General features: G+C 43.5%; 1 protein-coding gene across 8 annotated transcripts in view; it reads left to right on the plus strand.

The window, feature by feature from the left end:
- TNRC6B (trinucleotide repeat containing adaptor 6B) overlaps window positions 1–22017 on the plus strand; it is a 291806-nt gene that overhangs the window by 213619 nt on the left and 56170 nt on the right. For 6 of the 8 annotated variants that reach the window (XM_032139790.2, XM_032139793.2, XM_032139792.2 and 3 more), the window contains 6 exons: window positions 4131–4472; window positions 7005–9353; window positions 12343–12501; window positions 15659–15834; window positions 19294–19368; window positions 20210–20255. In XM_032139790.2, coding sequence (XP_031995681.1) covers window positions 4131–4472; window positions 7005–9353; window positions 12343–12501; window positions 15659–15834; window positions 19294–19368; window positions 20210–20255 — 3147 coding nt within the window. The remainder of the gene's footprint in view (window positions 1–4130; window positions 4473–7004; window positions 9354–12342; window positions 12502–15658; window positions 15835–19293; window positions 19369–20209; window positions 20256–22017) is intronic. The other 2 variants (XM_058431283.1, XM_058431284.1) reach the window with 1 other exon arrangement.

Here is a 22017-nt window from a genome sequence, read left to right on the forward strand (position 1 = left end):
TGGGCAACAAGAGCAAAACTCCGCCTCAAAAAAAAAAGTAAATGAATGGACAGCCAGGTGCGGCGCCTCACGTCTGTAATCCCAGCACTTTGGAAGGCTGAGGTGGGCAGATCACCTGAGGTCAGGAGTTCGAGACCAACCTGGCCAAGATGATGAAACCCCGTCTCTGTTAAACATACAAAAATTAGCCGGGCGTGGTGGTGCACACCAGCTACTCGGGAGGCTGAGGCAGGAGAATCACTTGAACCTGGAAGGTGGAGGTTGCAGCAAGCTGAGATCCTGCTACTCCACTCTAGCCTGGGCAACAGAGCAAGACTCAGTCTCAAAAAACAAACAAACAAAAAAAGAAGTAAATGAATGGAAATTAGAAAATAGGATACATAGCCTTTTTTTTTTCCCCACAATGTTTTTATTTCCCTGTAGTACTAAGATCATGTTTAAGCCACAAACCTTTCCTTGGAAAATAAGAAACTATGCACGCACTTTGAACAGCTCATCTTTAGAAAAACTTGCACAACTTACAAATCCTTAAGATTCAGAAAAGAGACAGCCTGAAAAGTAACATATTCAGACTTAATGATAGCTTCTCTTGCCCTTTATCGTCTAACATTCTGGACCATGATGATGGGTGACGCACACTGATTCTGATGTCTTAAGTTTGGACTTTGGGAGTCAATTTGGATCAGACCTCCTGCCTGAAAAGCTGCGTTGCTCTCCAATTAGTGCTGGCAATTCTGGTTGGCCTTTAAAAGCTTAACATTCTTGGATTCACGGAAAGGTGTGATTTAAAAAATAGAGTAAGAATTCATTCAGGTGCTGAAACACAGTTTGCTATGACTAAGGTGGTGTCTTGGGCGTTTTCTGACTGTTTCCTGGAGGTTTTGTTTTTTTTCTTTTTATACTTTGACCTATTTGTACATGATGTCCTGGAGTTTGAATGACTAATCTCCTGGGCCAGAGCACACTGTATTGGGAGGAAAGTGATTGAGGTGTGTTCCCATTTTATAATGACTTTATCATTTACAATCCATTCTGTCTCTGATGTGGTGGGAAAGTGCCCCGAGGAACTTTTGCAAGGAATCTTACATGATACATGATACCTACCAAATTTCTTCGGTTGAAACAGTGCTGTGAATGTTTTAAAGTGAGTCAAACTGGTGTTCAGCCCTCAGTCCTGCAGGTCATTCTGCCATGTCTTGTTGTTTTTCTGGATTGAGTTAAAAGTATGTAGTAGACCTGGTTAACTTATAATGAAGATTCTAGACCTTTTATAGAAGGGCAGCCTTACAGAAACATAGCTCTTTCCGTCCTAAAAACCAGTTGGGATGAATTTCTCCAGTCTCTGCCAACTTCTTGTTTATTCTCATAATAAGATAAAAGGGGATTGAGAATGCCCTATGCTATAGAATCCTCCAGTAACAGATAGAAAATTAATATTAAATAATCTTCATTCATTCATTTACCAGTTATGTATCTATCTGTTGTTATAGGTCATGAATATTAGATAATGACTAATTTTCTTTTCTTTCTTTTTTTTTTTTTTTTTTTTGAGACAGCGTCTTGCTCTGTGGCCCAGGCTGGAGTGCAGTGGCACGATCTCGGCTCACTGCAACCCCCGCCTCCCAGGTTCAAGGAGTTCTCCTCCTCAGCCTCCCGAGTAGCTGGGACTACAGGCGCATGCCACCATGCCCAGCTAATTTTTGTATTTTTAGCAGAGACGAGGTTTCACAGTGTCAGCCAGGATGATCTCGATGTCCTGACCCTGTAATCTACCCACCTCAGCCTCCCAAAGTGCTGGGATTACAGGCGTGAGCCATCGCACCTGGCCGACTAATTTTATTTTCTTAAGTCACACATTTTTTCTGCTCATCAGATTTTGGATCCTCTGACCTCCACTCCCCGTCCCCTTACTGGGAGGCCTGGTGCTGCCTTGTGATTAGCTGAGGTTAGACATGGGGTCACCTGGAAGTTGCTGCAGGCACCTGATCTTTTCTCCTGTCACCCACAGTATGTTAATGTCCAGTAGTGGCATAGATTGGGCCGCCTGATTTCTGATGATATATCTCTCTCATAAGGGAGCCAGTTCAACAAGCAACATGCTGGCCCCACATCATTTTAGCAGTCAAAGCAGTACTACCCCCAGAGCTGGCCCTGACGTTACCCTGGGAGGCGGGGATTTGGGCCTCAGAATCATCCAAACTATCAGCCTTGATGATTATTTGTGTACGACTTCCAGCCTCTATTTGTCAGATAGATTTTTATGGAGAGGGCCATGATCTTTTGGCAGCATGCAGCGAGGGAGGTACAGATCTAAGAGAGCCTTCTATGTATCGACGGGGAGAGCCAGAGGGTCCAGCAGAGTGCGGCTTCACAGTTGCCCCGACGTTCCCATGCTCTATGCGGGCCATTTTTAAAATTAAGGTTAAAAAAATCAAATTATTTAAAGTAAATAGAAAAAGTATTTACATTTTGAAATTTCTATTTTAAAGAATTGGGAAAAAACTTTTTTTTTTTAACAAAAGTAAAAAGATTTGTAACATTTCTAGTATTTACACAGAGAGCGGTGCAAGTCTTTGAGTCCAGGTAGCTGTAGAAACCAGAACCAAGCTGAGTTTGTGATTTTCCAGGCCTGGAGTTTCTTGTAAGAGTCTACTCTGTGCCATGCCCTGAGGAAGAAAGAAAAGATGAAAGATGGGTCCTTGCCCTCAGGAAGTCATGGCCTGGTGAGGGAGAATGACTTGTAAATGGAGAATTTCCGTGATAGAGATGGGACTTGTAGATGGAGCATTTCCATGGTAGAGATAGATGGACTTTTGAATGGAGAATTTTCGTGGTGGAGAGAGATGGATGAAGTGTTCCAGGAGCACTTAGGAAGAATGTTTAGCCCACCTAGGCCAGGGGCTTCAAGAAAGGTTACTCAGGGGTAGATCTTTTAAGAATGTGGATGAAGGGAAGGGACCCTTGGACTGAGGCTTGAACCCTTTCCCAAGGACTTTGCCATGGACATTTAACTCTTCTAGGCAGCACTTCAGGGAATTAATTCCACTGTTGATTTAGGGGAGTGAATGATGATTGTTTCCCTCTCTGCCTTAATTAATGGAATGTATTCCATGACCTTGCTGGGTTTAAATTCTTGTCACTATCAGCCACCACCTTCATCCTACCTTCAGCAAACTGAAGAGATTGTGGAGAATTTGGAAAAACCATGTCCCTTGAGAGTAGAGTAAAAGGAGAAATTACTTTGTTAAAATTGGTACCATGTAAGCTTTCTTACAAATAATCTTAGCCAGGGTCTGGGTGTGGTGGCTCACATCTGTAATCCCAGCACTTTGGGAGGCCGAGGTGGGTAAATAGCTTGAGTTCATGAGTTCGAGACTGGTCTAGGTAGGCAGCATGGCGAAACCCTGTCTCTAGAGGAGGAAAAAAAAATTTAGTTGGGCATGGTGGTGTATGCCTTGTAGTCCCAGCTACTCGGGAGGCTGAGGTGGGAGGATCACTTGAGCCCTGGAGGTAGAAGTTGCAGCAAGCCAAGATCACTGCACTCCAGCCCGAGTTATACAGCAAGACCTCATCTCAAAAAAAAGAAAAATAGGCTGGGCGCAGTGGCCCATGCCTGTAATCCCAACACTTTGGGGGGCCAAGGCAGGCGGATCATGAGGTCAGGAGTTCAAGACCAGCCTGGCCAACATAGTGAAAACCTGTCTCTACTAAAAATACAAAAAATTAGCTGGTTTTGGTGGCGGGTGCCTGTAATCAGAGCTACTTGGGAGGCTGAGGCAGGAGAATCGCTTGAACCCGGGAGGCAGAGGTTGCAGTGAGCAGAGATTGCACCACTGCACTCCAGCCTGGGCGACACTCACACTGGGCAACAGTGTGAGACTCCATCTCAAAAATAAATAAATAAATAAAATAAATAAAAAATAATAATCTTGGCCAGGCGCAGTGGCTCACTCTTGTAATTCTAGCACTTTGGAAAGCCAAGCTGGGAGAGTCCCTTGAGCCCGAGTTCGAGACCAGCCTGGGCAACATGGCGAGATCCCATCTCTAAAATAATAAAATTATTTTGAAAATTTTTAGAAAAAATGTATTTGATGTATTTCAAAGACTGTTTGCTAACCCCTCTCTTTTAGTGCCCGAAGTGACGAAACCAAGTTTAAGCCAACCAACGGCCGCCAGCCCAATTGGCAGCTCTCCATCGCCACCAGTCAATGGTGGCAACAATGCCAAAAGGGTGGCAGTGCCGAACGGACAACCGCCAAGCGCCGCCCGCTACATGCCTCGGGAGGTGCCGCCGCGATTCCGTTGCCAGCAGGACCACAAAGTGTTACTAAAACGTGGGCAGCCCCCTCCACCGTCCTGCATGCTCCTTGGGGGCGGGGCAGGGCCTCCTCCCTGCACAGCACCTGGAGCAAACCCAAACAACGCACAAGTGACAGGAGCGCTGCTGCAGAGTGAGAGTGGGACTGCGCCAGGTAAGGCACCCTGTGAATCAAATGCATGGCAGCTTGACAGAGAGAGAGCACTTTGTTTGCATTGCTTGATGTAAAGTCCAGGAAAGCCATTCATTATATAAACCACTGGGATTAGTCAAAAGATGAGAGAGGATCCTAGTATGCGATGTGTATTGGTGATTCTTGGAACTGAGGTTTAGTGTTCCATAAGTGTGTGCTGTTGGCATAAGGACTAACTTAACTGCTGTTGCTCATCATTTTGGGGGCCTTTTTTCCTTCTCAGACTAGAGTGTTACAAATTTGAACCTCCATAGTTCCACCGTCATACGTGTTCAGGGCATAATTGGACATGGGGCTTGTGCGAAGGCGAATCTTTAGATGCCTGTGTTATGTTTCTAGAATGCTAGGAGGATAGAGAAAATGATTTGCTACATTGCAATATAGAATCTTTGGAGGATTCTAAAATAGTACTATAGTTTTTAAATTAGATTTTTAAAGTCAGTATTTCTTTTGTGGGCCCTGGATTTTGAGCTTTGTTAAAAACTGTATGTAGAAATAAGAGATATTTAGCTGAAGGGTTCTACTAGAAGTTTTGAGAGTTTTTGGCCGGGCACGGTGGCTCACGCCTGTAATCCCAGCACTTTGGGAGGCCAAGGTGGGTGGATCACCAGGTCAGGAGATCGAGACCATCCTGGCTAACACGGTGAAACCCTGTCTCTACTAAAAATATAAAAAAATTAGCCAGGCGTGGTGGCGGGCTCCTGTAGTCCCCAGCTACTCGGGAGGCTGAGGCAGGAGAATGGCATCAACCCAGGAGGCAGAGCTTGCAGTGAGCTGAGATCGCGCCATTGCACTCCAGCCTGGGCGACAGAGCAAGACTCCATCTCAAAAAAAAAAAAAAAAAGTTTTGAGAGTTTTTAATAGATGAATACTAAGTCAACTAACAGCTAAGAAATTCTAAGTATCTTTTAAAGTTTATTAACAGATTTCAACTTAAAATGTCTTTTGGGGTGATATTAAAATTCAGAGCTTGAATACCATTAGGCATTGGCAAAGACAATGAATTGATTGATGATTGTCACCAGTAGGATGCATTATTTGAGTTCTGAGTTTGAACAAATAATTGCCTAGAAAATTTGGTCACCACCTTGTTGTGTGCAGAGTAAGGATGGAAAGAAACCTCGTGGTGACACAGACTTCCTGCAGAGATAAGCCCTACCCGTGGCCTTTCCTTCCTGGCCTCTCCTAACCAGCTGCAAAAGGAAGCATGTGAGGGGGCAGGCCCTGTCGGGCGGAGTTTCTGCAGCCGAGTGTAGCCAGGCCTAGGTAGAGACTTGGGTCCAGTGTGAGTCAGAATCCACATTATTAAAATGAAGGAGGCCCCTAAATCTCAAGAGTTTCGGATTCTATGCTTTTTATTTTTCTATGCCTTTGTATAATACTTTTTGAAACTTCAAATTGATTAAAAGCTGCCTGGTTAAAGAAGCCAAAATAAATTTAGAAGAAATGATCTCATTAAAAACATGTTTTTCCCACCAAACATGGTAATTCCACCAAAATATATGGTGAGCCAGACTCATTTATCAGATTAAGTTCCTTGGGGTTGTGAACTCTGCCTAATTCATACTCGTGTGACACCCCCGCCGCCCCGGGCACCTAGCTCAGTGGCTCAGTGGGCATTCATCATTCAGCAGATGCTTACTCAGCAGCATTGTGCTGGCTGCTGTGTGGAATTCTAACGTTAGCAAGTTAGGGTCTCTGCCTAAAAGATGCTAACCTGGGGAAGGAAAGTTGTGAACATGGTGCCACAGTGCTGAGCAAAATGGCTCTAGACAGGGAAAGATTATTTTCAGGTGATGAGCTTGAAAACAGCTTCGTAGATGAAATGACACTTGAATTGGGCCCAGAAGGATGAGTAAATTTCACTGTGTGAATTCAGCAGGAAAACACAGTAGGTGCTAATGTGAAATGGTGCCAGAGTGAGAAGGCACAAGTTGTGAAATGTCAAGTAGTATCAAATATTGACATCTACATAGGAAGTAGTAGAAGATAAGACTAGAAAAGTTGGTTGGTCCCAGGTCATGGAACATCTTGATGACGTTCGAGGCCAAGGAGTTCAGCTTTACTCTTGTACACTAAGGAACTGTTGAAGGTTCTCCATACAGCAGTGATATAATCAAAAGTGTGCTTTAGAAAGATTGCTCCAGCCAGGGGTGTTTAGAGTAGGTTGGAGATACAGAGCAAGTTTAGAGTGCCATTGCTATTGCCTTGTCCCAAGATACAAGAAGGCCCTTCTCTGTCAATAGGAATGGCAAAGGACGTAGCTTTGAGAGATAGGAAGTTAGACTTAACCGGTATAACACAAGGCAAATGAAAAAAGATGACTAAGACAGTTGTGATACAAGCAACTGGGTTGAGCGAAACTGGCATGTGATCAGCTCTCCTAAGGGCAGAGCTCAAAGGAGAGCCCCTTTGAGGGATTAATGGGTAATGAATGCATTTGGGTAATGAATGCATTTGAAGCTGTGATTAATAAGATGATCTGTTCCCCAGACTCAACCCTTGGAGGTGCTGCTGCTTCAAATTATGCAAATTCCACTTGGGGCTCGGGAGCCTCCTCCAACAACGGCACCTCCCCCAACCCAATTCACATCTGGGACAAGGTGATTGTAGACGGGTCTGACATGGAAGAGTGGCCTTGTATTGCCAGCAAAGACACTGAATCTTCTTCCGAAAACACCACCGATAACAACAGTGCCTCGAACCCTGGCTCTGAGAAGAGCACTCTGCCAGGAAGCACCACTAGTAACAAAGGAAAAGGGAGCCAGTGCCAGTCTGCAAGTTCTGGGAACGAATGTAATCTTGGGGTCTGGAAATCTGACCCTAAGGCTAAATCTGTTCAATCTTCCAACTCTACTACAGAGAACAACAATGGACTAGGAAATTGGAGGAATGTAAGTGGTCAGGATAGAATTGGACCTGGCTCTGGCTTCAGCAACTTTAACCCAAATAGCAACCCATCTGCCTGGCCAGCACTGGTCCAAGAAGGAACTTCTAGGAAAGGGGCATTGGAAACCGATAATAGTAATTCCAGTGCACAGGTTAGCACAGTAGGTCAGACATCCAGGGAACAGCAGTCAAAGATGGAAAATGCGGGTGTTAATTTTGTTGTCTCTGGCAGAGAACAGGCTCAAATCCATAACACTGATGGACCAAAAAATGGAAACACTAACTCCTTGAACTTAAGTTCACCAAACCCCATGGAGAATAAGGGAATGCCCTTTGGAATGGGCTTGGGGAACACCTCCAGGAGCACTGATGCCCCTTCACAAAGCACTGGAGATCGAAAGACTGGGAGCGTTGGATCTTGGGGTGCAGCTAGGGGGCCTTCTGGAACTGACACAGTCTCTGGACAAAGCAATTCTGGAAACAATGGGAACAATGGAAAAGAGAGAGAGGACTCCTGGAAAGGAGCTTCTGTTCAGAAATCAACTGGGTCAAAAAATGACTCTTGGGACAACAATAACAGGTCTACGGGTGGGTCCTGGAACTTTGGCCCCCAGGACTCTAATGACAACAAATGGGGTGAAGGGAACAAAATGACATCTGGGGTCTCTCAGGGAGAATGGAAACAGCCGACTGGGTCTGATGAGTTGAAAATTGGAGAATGGAGTGGTCCAAACCAACCAAATTCTAGCACTGGAGCATGGGACAATCAAAAGGGCCACCCCCTCCCTGAAAACCAAGGCAATGCCCAGGCTCCCTGTTGGGGAAGATCTTCCAGCTCCACAGGAAGTGAAGTTGGAGGTCAAAGCACTGGAAGCAACCACAAAGCAGGAAGTAGTGACAGTCATAACTCTGGCCGTCGGTCGTACAGGCCCACACATCCTGATTGTCAGGCTGTCTTGCAGACTCTTTTGAGCCGAACTGATTTGGACCCCAGGGTGCTCTCAAACACTGGCTGGGGCCAAACTCAAATTAAGCAGGACACAGTGTGGGACATTGAAGAGGTGCCAAGGCCTGAGGGGAAATCTGACAAAGGAACTGAGGGGTGGGAGAGCGCTGCCACACAGACCAAGAACTCAGGGGGCTGGGGAGATGCACCCAGCCAAAGCAATCAAATGAAGTCTGGATGGGGGGAGCTCTCAGCCTCTACAGAGTGGAAAGACCCCAAGAACACAGGAGGCTGGAATGACTACAAGAACAACAACTCTTCCAACTGGGGAGGAGGACGACCTGATGAAAAGACACCTTCCTCTTGGAATGAGAATCCCAGCAAGGATCAGGGGTGGGGAGGTGGACGCCAGCCCAATCAAGGATGGTCTTCTGGAAAGAATGGTTGGGGAGAGGAAGTCGATCAGACAAAAAACAGCAATTGGGAAAGTTCTGCAAGTAAACCTGTGTCTGGGTGGGGTGAAGGAGGGCAGAATGAAATCGGGACTTGGGGTAATGGTGGCAATGCAAGCCTAGCTTCAAAAGGTGGGTGGGAGGATTGCAAAAGATCCCCAGCATGGAATGAGACGGGCCGACAGCCCAATTCCTGGAATAAACAACACCAACAGCAGCAGCCCCCACAGCAGCCACCACCACCGCAACCAGAGGCTTCTGGTTCGTGGGGAGGCCCACCCGCACCACCTCCAGGCAACGTTCGACCTTCCAATTCCAGCTGGAGCAGTGGGCCACAGCCTGCAACACCTAAGGATGAGGAACCCAGTGGTTGGGAAGAGCCATCCCCACAGTCAATTAGTCGGAAAATGGACATTGATGATGGCACTTCAGCATGGGGAGACCCTAACAGTTATAACTACAAGAATGTGAATCTGTGGGATAAGAATTCCCAAGGGGGCCCAGCACCTCGAGAACCAAACCTGCCCACCCCAATGACCAGTAAATCGGCATCAGGTAAGCAGTGGCCTTCTCTTGCAGCTTTTGATGAAGAAAAGAAATCCTAGACCAAGGCATTTTTATTAGGTGAATTTGTTCAGTTTAGTTTTGTTCTGAGACGCTTTCCTACAGTTCCTACTCCGTTGCTAACAGAACCTCTTTTTATAAAATGCTAGTGATAGCAGATGCTGGTAGTACATTTTAATGTTCATTCTTGGCAAAAGGAAAAGATGACAACCCGGTGTTAGTCCCCAAATTATTTTTCTGTAATTGTATTGGTCTGCAGAATCCAGAAGACATATCTTGCCAAACAAACTATGTTCTAGATTTTAAAATAATTAAAGTAGTAGCAGAAATAGACCTGATTTCCATTCTGGTTCTACCCGTGGACACATCTCTGCTTCTGTTTCCCCAGCAAAGGAAATAATTCTGTGTTTTTCCAAAGGCCATGATGATGCTGAAGCAAAGCTGGATCTGGAAGGTTTCAGTCTCTTTCCAGATGATTTTTAATGATTACCTCTGGAATGGGAGTACTTTGTATAAGAGATTGTTATCTCAGTCCTAGTGAGATGGCTCACACCTGTAATCCCAGCACTATGGGAGACTGGGGCAGGAGGATCCCTTGAGCCCAGGAGTTTGAGACCAGCCTGGGCAACCTAGAGAGACTACAGTCTCTACAAAAATATTTTTTAAAAATCAGATGGGTGTGGTGCATGTGCCTATAGTCCCGCCTACTCTAGAGGCTGAGGTGAGAGGATCGCCTAAGCCCTGGAGATGGGAGGCTGTAGGGAGCTATGATGTCACCACTGCACTCCAGCTTGGGAGACAGAGCGAGACCTTGTTGCCAAAAAAAAGAGAGAGAGATTGTTAGGATAATCAGTTGCCCAGAATTAAACTTTCTTCCGTCACTATTTGAATAGGAAACATACCTGGTAAAAGTAGCAATGGTAATGCCATTCTTAGTTAGTCATGGTCAACTCGAGTGTCCCTATAGAGCGTATAGTTCAACAAATTAAGGGGGATGCACCTTTCAGTCTTTTTTTAGTTAAAATTAATCATAATATTAAGAACCAGTTTTCTTTTTTTGAGATAGACTCTCGCTCTGTTGCCCAGGCGGGAGTGCAGTGGCACGATCTCGGCTCCCTATAACCTCCGCCTCCCAAGTTCAAGTGATTCTCTTGCCTCAGCCTCCCGAGTAGTTGGGATTATAGGTGCCCACTGCCATGCCCAGCTAATCTTTGTATTTTTAGTAGAGACAGGATTTCACCATGTTGGCCAGGGTGGTCTCAAACTCCTGACCTCAGGTGATCCACCCGCCTCAGCCTCCCCAAGTGCTGGGATTACAGGCATGAGCCCCACTGTGCCCAGCCAAGAATCAATTTTCTCAGAGTACACCTCTAGTGTTCAGCTAATCCATTTGTGGCCACTTAGAAAAATGATTACTTTTAACTCATTCTTTATTCAAGTATTGAAAAGAATGAGGAAGGAAGTGAAGATTTCTCACTGGCTCCCCATCCAGAATAAAACCTGCTAAAATTTTAAAAAACTACATCTGTATAGCAAAAACCCTTAAACTGTGTGGAAAAGCAAAAGATAGTCAATAAAAGAATCTTTGGCCAGGCGCAGTGGCTCACGCCTGTAATCCTGGCACTTTGGGAGGCTGAGGCGGGCAGATCACGAGGTCAGGAGATCGAGACCATCCTGGCTAACACAGTGAAACCACACCTCTACTAAAAAATCGAAAAAATTAGCCGGGCCTGGTGGTGGGCGCTTGTAGTCCCAGCTACTCGGGAGGCTGAGGCAGGAGAATGGGGTGAACCCAGGAGGTGGAGCTTGCAGTGAGCCAAGATCACACCACTGCACTCCAGTGACAGAACAAGACTCCATCTCAAAAATAATAATAATCATCATCATCATCATTTTAACCCCTAGGGTCTCTTCCCAAAGGTGATCTCTTAGAAGTTTGTGTCCCATTCAAAAATTTTACAGAGAAGGGATTGTACTTCGTGTACTGTTCTTCACCTTGCTTTTCTCATTATACTTATAGCTTCCAATTTTAGCATATAGTCTGCTGCTTAATTGCTTCATATACAGTATTTCTTTTTTTTTTTTTTTTTTTTTTTTTTGAGAGGAAGTCTCACTCTGTCTCCCAGGCTGGAGTGCGGTGGCGCAATCTCGGCTCACTGCAACCTCTACCTCCTGGGTTCAAGTGAGCCTCCTTCTCAGCCTCCCGAATAGCTGGGATTACAGGCATGCGCCACCATGCCCAGCTAATTTCTGTATTTTTTGGTAGAGATGGCGTTTTGCCATGTTGGTCAGGCTGGTCTTGAACTCCTGACCTCAGGAGATCCACCCGCCTCGGCCTTCTAAAGTGCTGGGATAACAGGCATGAGCCATTGTGCCCAGCCTTTACGCAGTATTTCTTTTATGGGTGACCCACAATTGGTCTAACCAGTCCCCTTGTGGTGGATATTTAGGTTGTTTCCAAATTTTTTCTATCAGTGATGCAGTGAGTATTGTTATCCATGTAATTTCACCTATTTTTACAAGTATATTTATGGTATAATTTTCTGGCAGGCTGGGCATGGTGGCTCATGCCTGTAATCCCAGCACTTTGGGAGGCCGAGCCAGGCAGATCACAAGGTCAGGAGTTTGAGGCTAGCCTGGCCAACATGGTGAAACCTTGAAAATAGTGGGGGTGGACAATCCTGTAATCATCTACGGAGGCTGAGGGGAGAACCTTGAACTGGGAGGTGCTGAAGACTCTGTCTCGAAAAAAAAAAAAAAAAAAAAAACCCTGGCAGTGGAGTTACTGGGTCAAAAGTTTTAATGTGCATCGGATTTTTTAAAAAGTAGCATTGCCAAATGCCCCTCACATGAAAGTTGAATCTATTTACATTTCTACCAACAGAATATAGGCATGCCTGTTCCTTCCACCTTCACCCCACTGGATATTATGGCATCTCATTTAACAAATGATTCTTAGAGACATTTCCTTTCTTTATAGTCTGGAGCAAAAGCACACCACCTGCTCCAGATAATGGTACTTCCGCTTGGGGTGAGCCAAATGAAAGCAGTCCTGGGTGGGGCGAGATGGATGATACAGGAGCATCGACCACAGGCTGGGGGAACACGCCCGCCAACGCTCCCAATGCCATGAAGCCTAGTAAGTGTGAAGCTTTTCATTTTTGAGGGATCCTTTTTTTTTTTTTTTTTTTTAATTGAGATGGAGGTTCACTCTTATCCACCCAGGCTGGAGTGCAGTGGTACAATTTCGGCTCCCTGCAACCTCTGCTTTCCAGCTTCAAGCGATTCTCCTGCCTCAGCCTCCCGAGTAGCTGGGATTACAGGCGCCTGCCACCACGCCTGGCTAATTTTTATATTTTTATTAGAGATGGGGGTTTGTCCATGTTGGTCAGGCTGGTCTTGAACTCCTGTCCTCGTGATCTGCCCGCCTTGGCCTCCCAAAGTCCTGGGACTACAGGCATGAGCCACCGTGCCCTGCCGGGATTCTTTGTTAAATGTTTGTCAAATGTCAGATTTGAGAATCTGACATTTTGTGAGGGCTATTTAGTTTTAAACTGTTGATTCAATGAGATTCAGGACCTTGAGTGTTAAATAATTAGTTAATAGCAAACAGCTGTGGCTTGGCTTGGTGTTCCTTAAAATGTTTAAGGTGAATTAAAAATCGTAAGTTAATTTTGTTGTAAATTTAGTATCTGGACAGAATTGTAATTTTGATGTGATGTTCTTTTAGCCCAGTGACTATGTGCTCACCATATCTAGCTTGCATTTCAACTCATTTGTTAGTATAATTTAAAACGAGTTCCTGGCTTTTAATGTGGAACACGATCTGTGCTGCCCAGTGACTTCATCCTTCTGCACCTTCCTTTGCTTTTGTCTCTTTTCTTCCACATAAGAGCATTTCAGATTTTTTGAACCTGGCATAAATTTCACTTCAATTTTTTAAATGAAGAATGTCACACTTATTCAGAATCATTGAAAATCTAAAATCTAAGCTGTATTTGATCCAGCTGGCGATGTGTGGTCACAGTAATGAGCAGAACTCTATGGACGGAGGCTATGGAATGTCTCATTGACTGTTCCTAAATTCAAGTACCTGTTTCCACTTATTTTTGTAACTTTCTTAAAAATGTTGCAACGTCTCTTTTCTACCATATAGCAGCAGATTTAAGGGATTATCTTTTGACTAAATAATGAACATTTCTGGAATGACCAAAATTCAAACAAGATAAATTCTGTTAAGTTTATCACATTATATTCAGGACTCTTAAAGTGCCACATAAGGGAATATGATATTAGCTCTATTCTGGAAATTCACACATGTGTATACATAGTAATTTGACTACATTTTAAAAATCATGAATCTCCTCGACCTCATTAAAATAGCTAGCTTTATGAAAATTTTGTTTTTATCATTATTTCTATTGTGAAATCAGTCGTATCATCATGGGAAATGTAATCTAGTAGACTTGAAATAGATCCAAAATGCTGTAGGAAGATGTTAATCAGACCCTGAGCACAAAGAGATCCTTTAGCAGTATATTCAGGATTTTCATGTGTCTTTCCCAACCTCAGGATCACCTCTCTTCTATCACAAAACCACTTTTCCCAAGATTCTAAAAATGTCTTCTAGTCTTCAGGATCATCTGTAGTTATAGCACACATCCTTTCTGTGGGTAAGTTAAATGTGTAATGTGCGGAAGAAAGGGCTAAACCATCATAGTCTACCAGTTGATGGAGACAGTTACCCTGTGATCTTCTCTAGCCTGTCTTAAATTTGATGTTACGAATCCTGTGATTAAAAATTAGACCTCTCTTATCTTTTCTATAAGAAACATTTGTTAGAAGTTTAGCTTGTCTCTCTAAAAGAAAGGTTCACTTGCATGTCTTCATTCTTCTAAAGGGGTCAGTATGTTATTTATATTGGGTTTTTAACTTGTGTTGCTTGTCAGTGGATGGTATAAAGCCTATGCTTGTATAATATAAATCATAAATATGGTATTATATAAACTTATAATCCTGTATACAGAGGCAGCAGTCCTGGTTATCAGCAGCACTTCCAGCAGCAGGAAGAGGAGCATCCCAACCCTCCCCCTTGTGTACAGACAGCCCCTTCCTGTGGCTACAATGAACCCCACTGGGAGACTGTCAGATTCACCTGGGCCTTGCTGGGGGATGAGATGCCACAGTTAGAAGAAATTAATTGCCCAGTGCCTTATGTACTTGGCCCGAACCTACTTGTCTATCATAGGCCTGATCCTACAGGGTGGCAGCTGTCCTTCAAGGAAAGTCTTGGAAGAGCCAATTTTCTGCCCTTAAACTCTTCATATAAAGCTATGTACAAATCAGAAGACTTTCATAAATGTCCTGTCATGTGGGAAAGTAGAGGTGCAGATGGAAGTTTCCAGGCAAGAGAATGTGTTTCCTTTTCTTTCATCATTTTGTACAGTATTATTACTGCAAAGTATGTTTTGATTCTGTACAGTATTTTCGGAGGGAATTAAGGACTTATTCCAGTCTTCAAATTAAAGATCTTTGTTTAGGATGGGATACTGATGTCCCACTTCCTCAAACATTAAAGCCTCTTGGATTTCTCTCTGCTTTCCTTTCTCCCTTCCTCTCCTTATCCTCCACATTTTTTCCTTCTGTCTTTTCAAAACCACTACATATATATTCTTTGCCTCTTTAGTATCTAATACATTTCAAGTATGTCGTTCTAATACATTTTAGATTTCCATGGCTATATGTGAATTTTTCTTCTTTCACCATAATTCTGATATTCAAAATCTTACGAAAATTTTCCCCCTTTTCGTGTTCTGTTCGTCTCTGCTTCACCCCAAGCAAGCTAGACAGTTGTCTTTTATCATACCTCGTATTTATAGTGTCCGTTGTATATAAAGTAATTACCGAACGGAGGATAAAACTAGGGCTACGGTAAACCATGTTCATTAAGAGGAACAGATTTCTCTTAATTGAGATGTGAAATTTCTTGCCGGGAATGTTGTGATAAGTTCTTTTCAGTTTTGAAATTCCTGTCCAACTTGGTGCAAGGGAAAAAGCATTGATCCATAAATCAGGAGGTCTTGATTCTATGGTTTGTTAACTTTCTGTGTATCATTGAAGCTTTATGGGTTTTAGTTTCCTGCTCTCTAAAAAATGAGTAATAATATTTGCCTTGCCATGTAGATGGAGTAGATAAAATTGCAAAGACACTTAAATGCTGCATCTGCAAGGAATTATTATTCTGATGATTGTTTTATATAGCTGTTGCAAAGAGTTAATTCATTCTTTCCTTAAAGATTCCAAATCTATGCAAGACGGCTGGGGGGAGAGTGACGGGCCAGTCACAGGAACTCGCCATCCCAGCTGGGAAGAGGAGGAGGATGGAGGAGTCTGGAACACCGCTGGCTCTCAGGGCAGTGCTTCCTCCCACAACTCAGCAAGCTGGGGACAAGGAGGAAAGAAACAAATGAAGGTAGCCTGCTTTAGAAATGTTCGGGCTTGCTCATTCGCTCTGAGAAGGCAGAACTGAGGTTTTGTTTTGTTTGTTTTTGTTTTGAGACAAGTTCTCCCTCTGTCACCCAGGCTGGAGTGCAGTGGGACAATCACGACTCACTGCACAACCTCCTGGGCTCAAGCAGTCCTCCCACCTCAGCCTCCCTAGTAGCTGAAACTATCACCACACCACACCTGGCTAAATTTTGTATTTTTTAATAGAGGCAGGGTTTCGCCATGTTGCCAGGATGGTCTCAGACTCCTGGGCTCAATCCTCCTGCCTTGTCCTTCCAAGGTGCTGGGATTACAGGCATGAGTTACCATGCCTTGCCAGAACTGAGGATTTTTAAATGAAAGATACGAGGCAACTGGGGTCCTCAAGGTCTTAAGAAAGGGGAAAAATATTTTCTTGCAAACAAATAACTACTTCCCTTTTACCGTCTTCCTTTCCCATGACCTTGAAACCTTGAACTATAAAACTGTTGCTGTGGGTAAAATGAAGTTTTCAAAGATACGAGATATTTTTCATTTTTAGTTTCCACATTATAATAATCTGTTGGAGGCTCTCAAGGCATACTTTATAAATGCTTTTGCATTCTAAAGCCAGAGAAGTCCTTCCAGTAAATCCCCATAGATATGTAGGAGGGAATCCAAAGGAGGATAATGCTGGCTTCTCACGTGGTGATCAGCACGTCTTGATTTTATCTGATTTCGGAAATTCCAAGACCCAGAACCCTTCTCCCGACAAATGAAATACCAGTGTGTACTTGTCTGCTATAGCAGCTAAACGATTTCTCCTTTTTTTTTGAGACAGAGTCTTGCTCTGTTGCCCAGGCTGGAGTGCAGTGGTGCAGTCTCAGCTCACTGGCAAGCTCTGCCTCCCAGGTTCACACCATTCTCCTGCCTCAACCTCCCGAGTAGCTGGGACTACAGGCGCCTGCCACCACGCCCGGCTAATTTTTTGTATTTTTAGTAGAGACGGGGTTTCACCGTGTTAGCCAGGATGGTCTCGATCTCCTGACCTCGTGATCCGTCCACCTTGGCCTGCCAAAGTGCTGGGATTACAGGCGTGAGCCTCCGCGCCCAGCCTAGCAGCTAGATGATTTCTCTACATCATATACCAGGTTGTGTACTAAACTTTTCACCTTCTGTGTGAAAGTCCTCATCACAGTTTGATGAGGACTTTGGTTTTCAATCTAGAACAGTAGTCTTTGAGCCTGAACCAGTGTCTTGGCAGACCCTCTCTTTTTTCAATTCCAGATTTTCATTTGACAAATAAAATAGTGGAAATAAGAAATGGGCATCCAATACTCAACTTCAACACGAGAGTCTTGGCACCCTATTAAATGGTTCACAGCTAATATTCTCCCACGTTTCAAATACCAGATGCCATCTTAGAGGTCTTCCCATGTCTGAGGATTGGGCCTTCATCCCTTTGCCCTTTGCCTATAGGACACTAATTTTGTAGACGACTCTTTTATAGCATAAGAATACAGTTTGTTTCTGTTCAGAGATTCTTTTCTTAAGCAGTCACTTACGGTTTTTCTTCTATTAAGAGCTCTTATTTCTTTAGTCTAGTCACAGAAGGAATTATTCAGCAAACTTTTCAGGATTCCTTGCACTCTTAGGTTGTCTAGTGTGATTTTGGCTTTCTTTTGGTTATTTACAAATTAACAACGAGACTAAATTAACTGATTGAAAGGGACTAATAAATACCCCACTAGGGTGACAACCAAGATTTAATTAATTAAGTTAATTGGGAATTGACTCTTTCAGCCCCAGTACCAGTGATTCTGACTTTTCATACCAAGGGCATCTTTTTAAAAATTGTGATAAAATACATATAACATATAATTTACCATAGCATACATTTTTAAGTGTACAGTTCAGTGGCAGTAAGTATATTCACATACTTATGCTGCCATTTACCGCCATCTATCCACAGAACTCTCCATCTTACAAAACTGAACTCTGTACCTATTAAACAGTAACTCCCCATTCCCCCCTCCCTCTAGTGAGGGCTTTTTTGACCTTAAAACCTGTACTAGCTGGCTGCAGTGGCTCATGCCTGTAATCCCAGCACTTTGGGAGGCTGAGGCAGGTGAATCACCTGAGGTCAAGAGTTCAAGACCAGCCTGGCCAACATGGCGAAACCCCGTCTCTACTAAAACTACAAGAATTAGCTGGGTGTGGTGGCAGGCACCTGCAATCCCAGCTACTTGGGAGGCTGAGGCAGGAGAATTGCTTGAACCCAGGAGGTGGAGGTTGCAGTGAGCCGAGATTGCACCATTGCACTCCAGCTTGGGTGACAAGAGCGAAACTCAGTCTCAAAAAAAAAAAACCACCCCCCCCACACACACACCAAAAAAACGTGTACTAAACTTAAGTATTTTGTCACTTTCAAGGATAATAAAATTGATTTGATAACTACCATCACGGGCTGGGCCCGGTGGCTCACACCTGTAATCCCAGCACTTTGGGAGGCCGAGGCAGGCGGATCAGGAGGTCAGGAGATGGAGACCATCCTGGCTAGCATGGTTAAACCCCATCTCTACTAAAACTACAAAAAATTAGCCAGGCATGGTGGCGGGTGCCTGTAGTCCCAGCTACTCGGGAGGCTGAGGCAGGAGAATGGCGTGAGCCTGGGAGGCAAAGCTTGCAGTGAGTCGGGATGGTGCCACTGCACTCTAGCCTGGGTGACAGAAGAAAAAAAAAAAAAAAGATAGCTATCATCACAACATAGAGAATTTTCACCTGTGAAATACACAAGTGCACAAAGCCCCACCCCACCCAATCCTCCTCAGTTACCCCTCACAGAAGTGAAAGTGGAGCTTGTGGTCAGTACCTTGTTCAGGGGAGAAACTAGTTTGTCCCATTAAAAAATTAAAACCTACCTGTGCCCTACTTTGCCCAGGAGATCAGCAATGGTGTCTTCCACTAGGTCTCTTTACCACCAGGACCAATGTCTTTTATGCTGTGAAACAAACAAAGGAAGCACTATGAGTTCCTCATAATGCCTAGTTTAAATAGGCTCCTTTCCAAATGACATGCACTGACATCAAACTGTTTTCTCCTAACATAAACCAGTTTGGGTTACGAGGAGAGCAGCCTAATGAAAGTGAAAGTAGTCGTGTGCAAAACTTCTATTTTAGAAAATCATATCAGGCTTCTTTCTGTTTAAAAACAAAAGTACCAGCTGAGCATGTATTTTTCCAGTTACTTCTGGTTCAGTGCAGTAAATTTTATAAAAATGAAAACATAGATATAACTAGGGCTTATTAATCAATTTAACTAACATAAAATATCAACATAATTTTAGTTAAAGAGAAATAGGATTTAAAAAGGTAAACTCAAGTCTACATTTTCAGTCTGTATTAATAAAACTCAGGAGGCTGAAATAAATTATTTGGTTCTGAGGTTCCGTGTTTCATTTCTGTAGTGCTCACTCAAAGGAGGAAACAATGATTCATGGATGAATCCTCTTGCCAAACAGTTTTCAAATATGGGATTGCTGGTAAGTTTTATTTTTTTCAAATGTATAATGTATCCCAACTTTTAGGTTTAATATTAATACAAATTTTAAGACAACTGCCACATACAGTACAAAATTACAGATTTAAAAACTAGTTAAGCAATGTTCTTGATCTTTTGAGTTAAGTAATATTTCTCTTCTTATTCTTAATGACATACTCCAACATTTAAAGGTTATGGCTTTTAAATTTGTAGTAATTGTGTCCTTTTCCTTAGGAGGATAGAGAAGAAAGAGGCATTTAAAATTTATACAATTGTTTCCGACCACATTACTGTACTAGTTTTCATATTACAATTTTTTTAAAAGGCAATGATAAACTAGAAAAACTATACTGGGACTAATTACATAGGGAATTCTTGTAGAATTTCTGATTTCTTTATCTCTCGGGAATGTTGTGGGGACACCCTGTCCCTGGTTGCCAAAAGACAAATGACTTGACTTGGCTGCACAGTTGAAGGTTTGATGACTTGACAAGTCACGAGAAGAAGTTGTCATTATTTGGCGGCCACTCACGGAATTTGATCCTGGCCTGACTAGAACTTAAGGACGGGGGTTTATTTCTTCAGGCAGCTGTTTATCTATTGCTCTCTTTGTAGACTTATTGAGACTAACTGTATGTGAAAACTGAATTGTAGGAATATAGGCCCAAACAGCAATCAAGCTAGCATATTAAAAATGTTAATGTCTTCATTACCATTAAGTTCATTTCAGAGAACCTTCTATAGTGCCAGTAGTAAGATGTGGCTCTCACGTGAATAATGCCACTTCTTTGATTCAAAGATGTGCATCCTTAATTCTCTCGCATCTGTTCTTTATTTTTCAGAGTCAGACTGAAGATAATCCAAGCAGCAAAATGGATTTGTCTGTAGGTGTGTATCACTCTGCTGAAAAGAATGGAGTGTATCAGTGTTACAATGTCCTTTTGGCATCTCCTGCCCAATTTGAGTAGGGGTGGGTGCAGTGCAGTTCATTAGACATTGAGCACTTACTCTTTGTTAAGGTACTGTGCTAGACACTGGGTAGGGATAGAAAACTCAGATGACTGCAGGAGTCAGCAAAGAATGTAAATGAGTGATATGTGCCAGGTATAAGAACCTGGGACGAGGCCGGGCATGGTGGCTCACACCTGTAATCCCAGCACTTTGGGAGGCCGAGGCGGGTGGATTACGAGGTCAAGAGATCGAGACCATCCTGGCCTACATGGTGAAACCCCATCTCTACTAAAAACACAAAAATTAGCTGGGCATGGTGGTGCGCACCTGTAGTCCCAGCAACTCCGGAGGCTGAGGCAGGAGAATGGCATGAGCCCAGGAGGTGGAGGTTGCAGTGAGCCGAGATTGTGCCACTGCACTCCAGCCTGGCAACAGAGCGAGACTCAGTCTCAAAAAAAAAAAAAAAAAAAAACAAACCTGGGACGAGGTGGCCACAGGTTAACTGTGGAGAATCCACCTGGAAGAATCTGCCTTGCATGGCTCCTAGCAGTTGCTGCTCTGGAGGAATCCAGGCTGAGCTATGACAAGTCTTTCAGGAGAGGCCAGAAATTCAGATATATACTGGCATTATGATTTTTGTATTTATTGATTGATTTTTGAGACAGACTCTTGCTCTGTCAACCTGGCTGGAGTGCAGTGGTGTGATTTCTGCTCACTGCAACCTCTGCCTCCCAGGTTCAAGCGGTTTTTCCCACCTGAGTCTCCCGAGTAGCTGGGATCACAGGTGTGTGCTGCCATGCACAGCTAATTTTTGTATTTTTAGTAGAGACAGGGTTGTGCCATGTTGGCCAGGCTGGTCTCGAACTCCTGACCTCAAGTGATCCACCTTCCTCGTCTTCCCAAAGTGCTGGGATTGCAGGTGTGAACCACTGTACCCAGCCCTGATTTTTAAATATCAGAACTAATTCGGGTCTCTTAAAATGCTCTATGGGGCCAAACAAACTATGTGCCAGATGTGGCCCTCAAGTTGCCAGTCCTGTCTTTACCAGGATGCTTCATTATTGACAAACTCTCACATTGCAGCTGGAGTGGAAGCAGTGTTAGCCACTAGTCTGTGGGGTTTTCATAGTAATGCTCTTGATCACCCTGAGGAACTTGAAAATAATCAAACTAAAAAGAAATGAAAATAAGTCTGGGTAGTAAAGGAAGTAGGTAGTCTTTGATCTGTGATATTTCTAAATACGAGAATAATTAAAACATAAGTTTCCTGGGGGGGCACTGGTTATGTCAGCAGACGACAGCACATTTATAGAGTTGCGAAAGAAAAGTGGTATAGTTATGGCACCTGGGAAATTGCACCGTGTAGGTAACGTGGACACATCTTCTGTGTTCAACTCTTAAGTTCTAAATTTTAAGGCAACCACTGTGCCTCTTTGATCTTTTTATTCCTTGTAACTGTGTTTCACCCAGACCATTTATCTAGATGATGCTAAAATAGCAAAAACAGACAACTTCTCTCCCTGAGGACATTTGAATTTATGAGCAAGATGTGTTCATCAAACACATCAGTATACAGTCTAAATGTTTTCTTAGCCAGATTTTTGCCAGGTTATCCCTAAGGCTCTTTCAGTCTTCCATGGAAAACAAACTACAACAGATAATATGTTTTGTTTTGTTTTGTTTTAATAAATAAATAAAT

The sequence above is a fragment of the Hylobates moloch genome, unplaced genomic scaffold (genome assembly GCF_009828535.3).
Source record: "Hylobates moloch isolate HMO894 unplaced genomic scaffold, HMol_V3 SCAFFOLD_19, whole genome shotgun sequence".
Lineage (NCBI taxonomy): Eukaryota > Metazoa > Chordata > Mammalia > Primates > Hylobatidae > Hylobates > Hylobates moloch.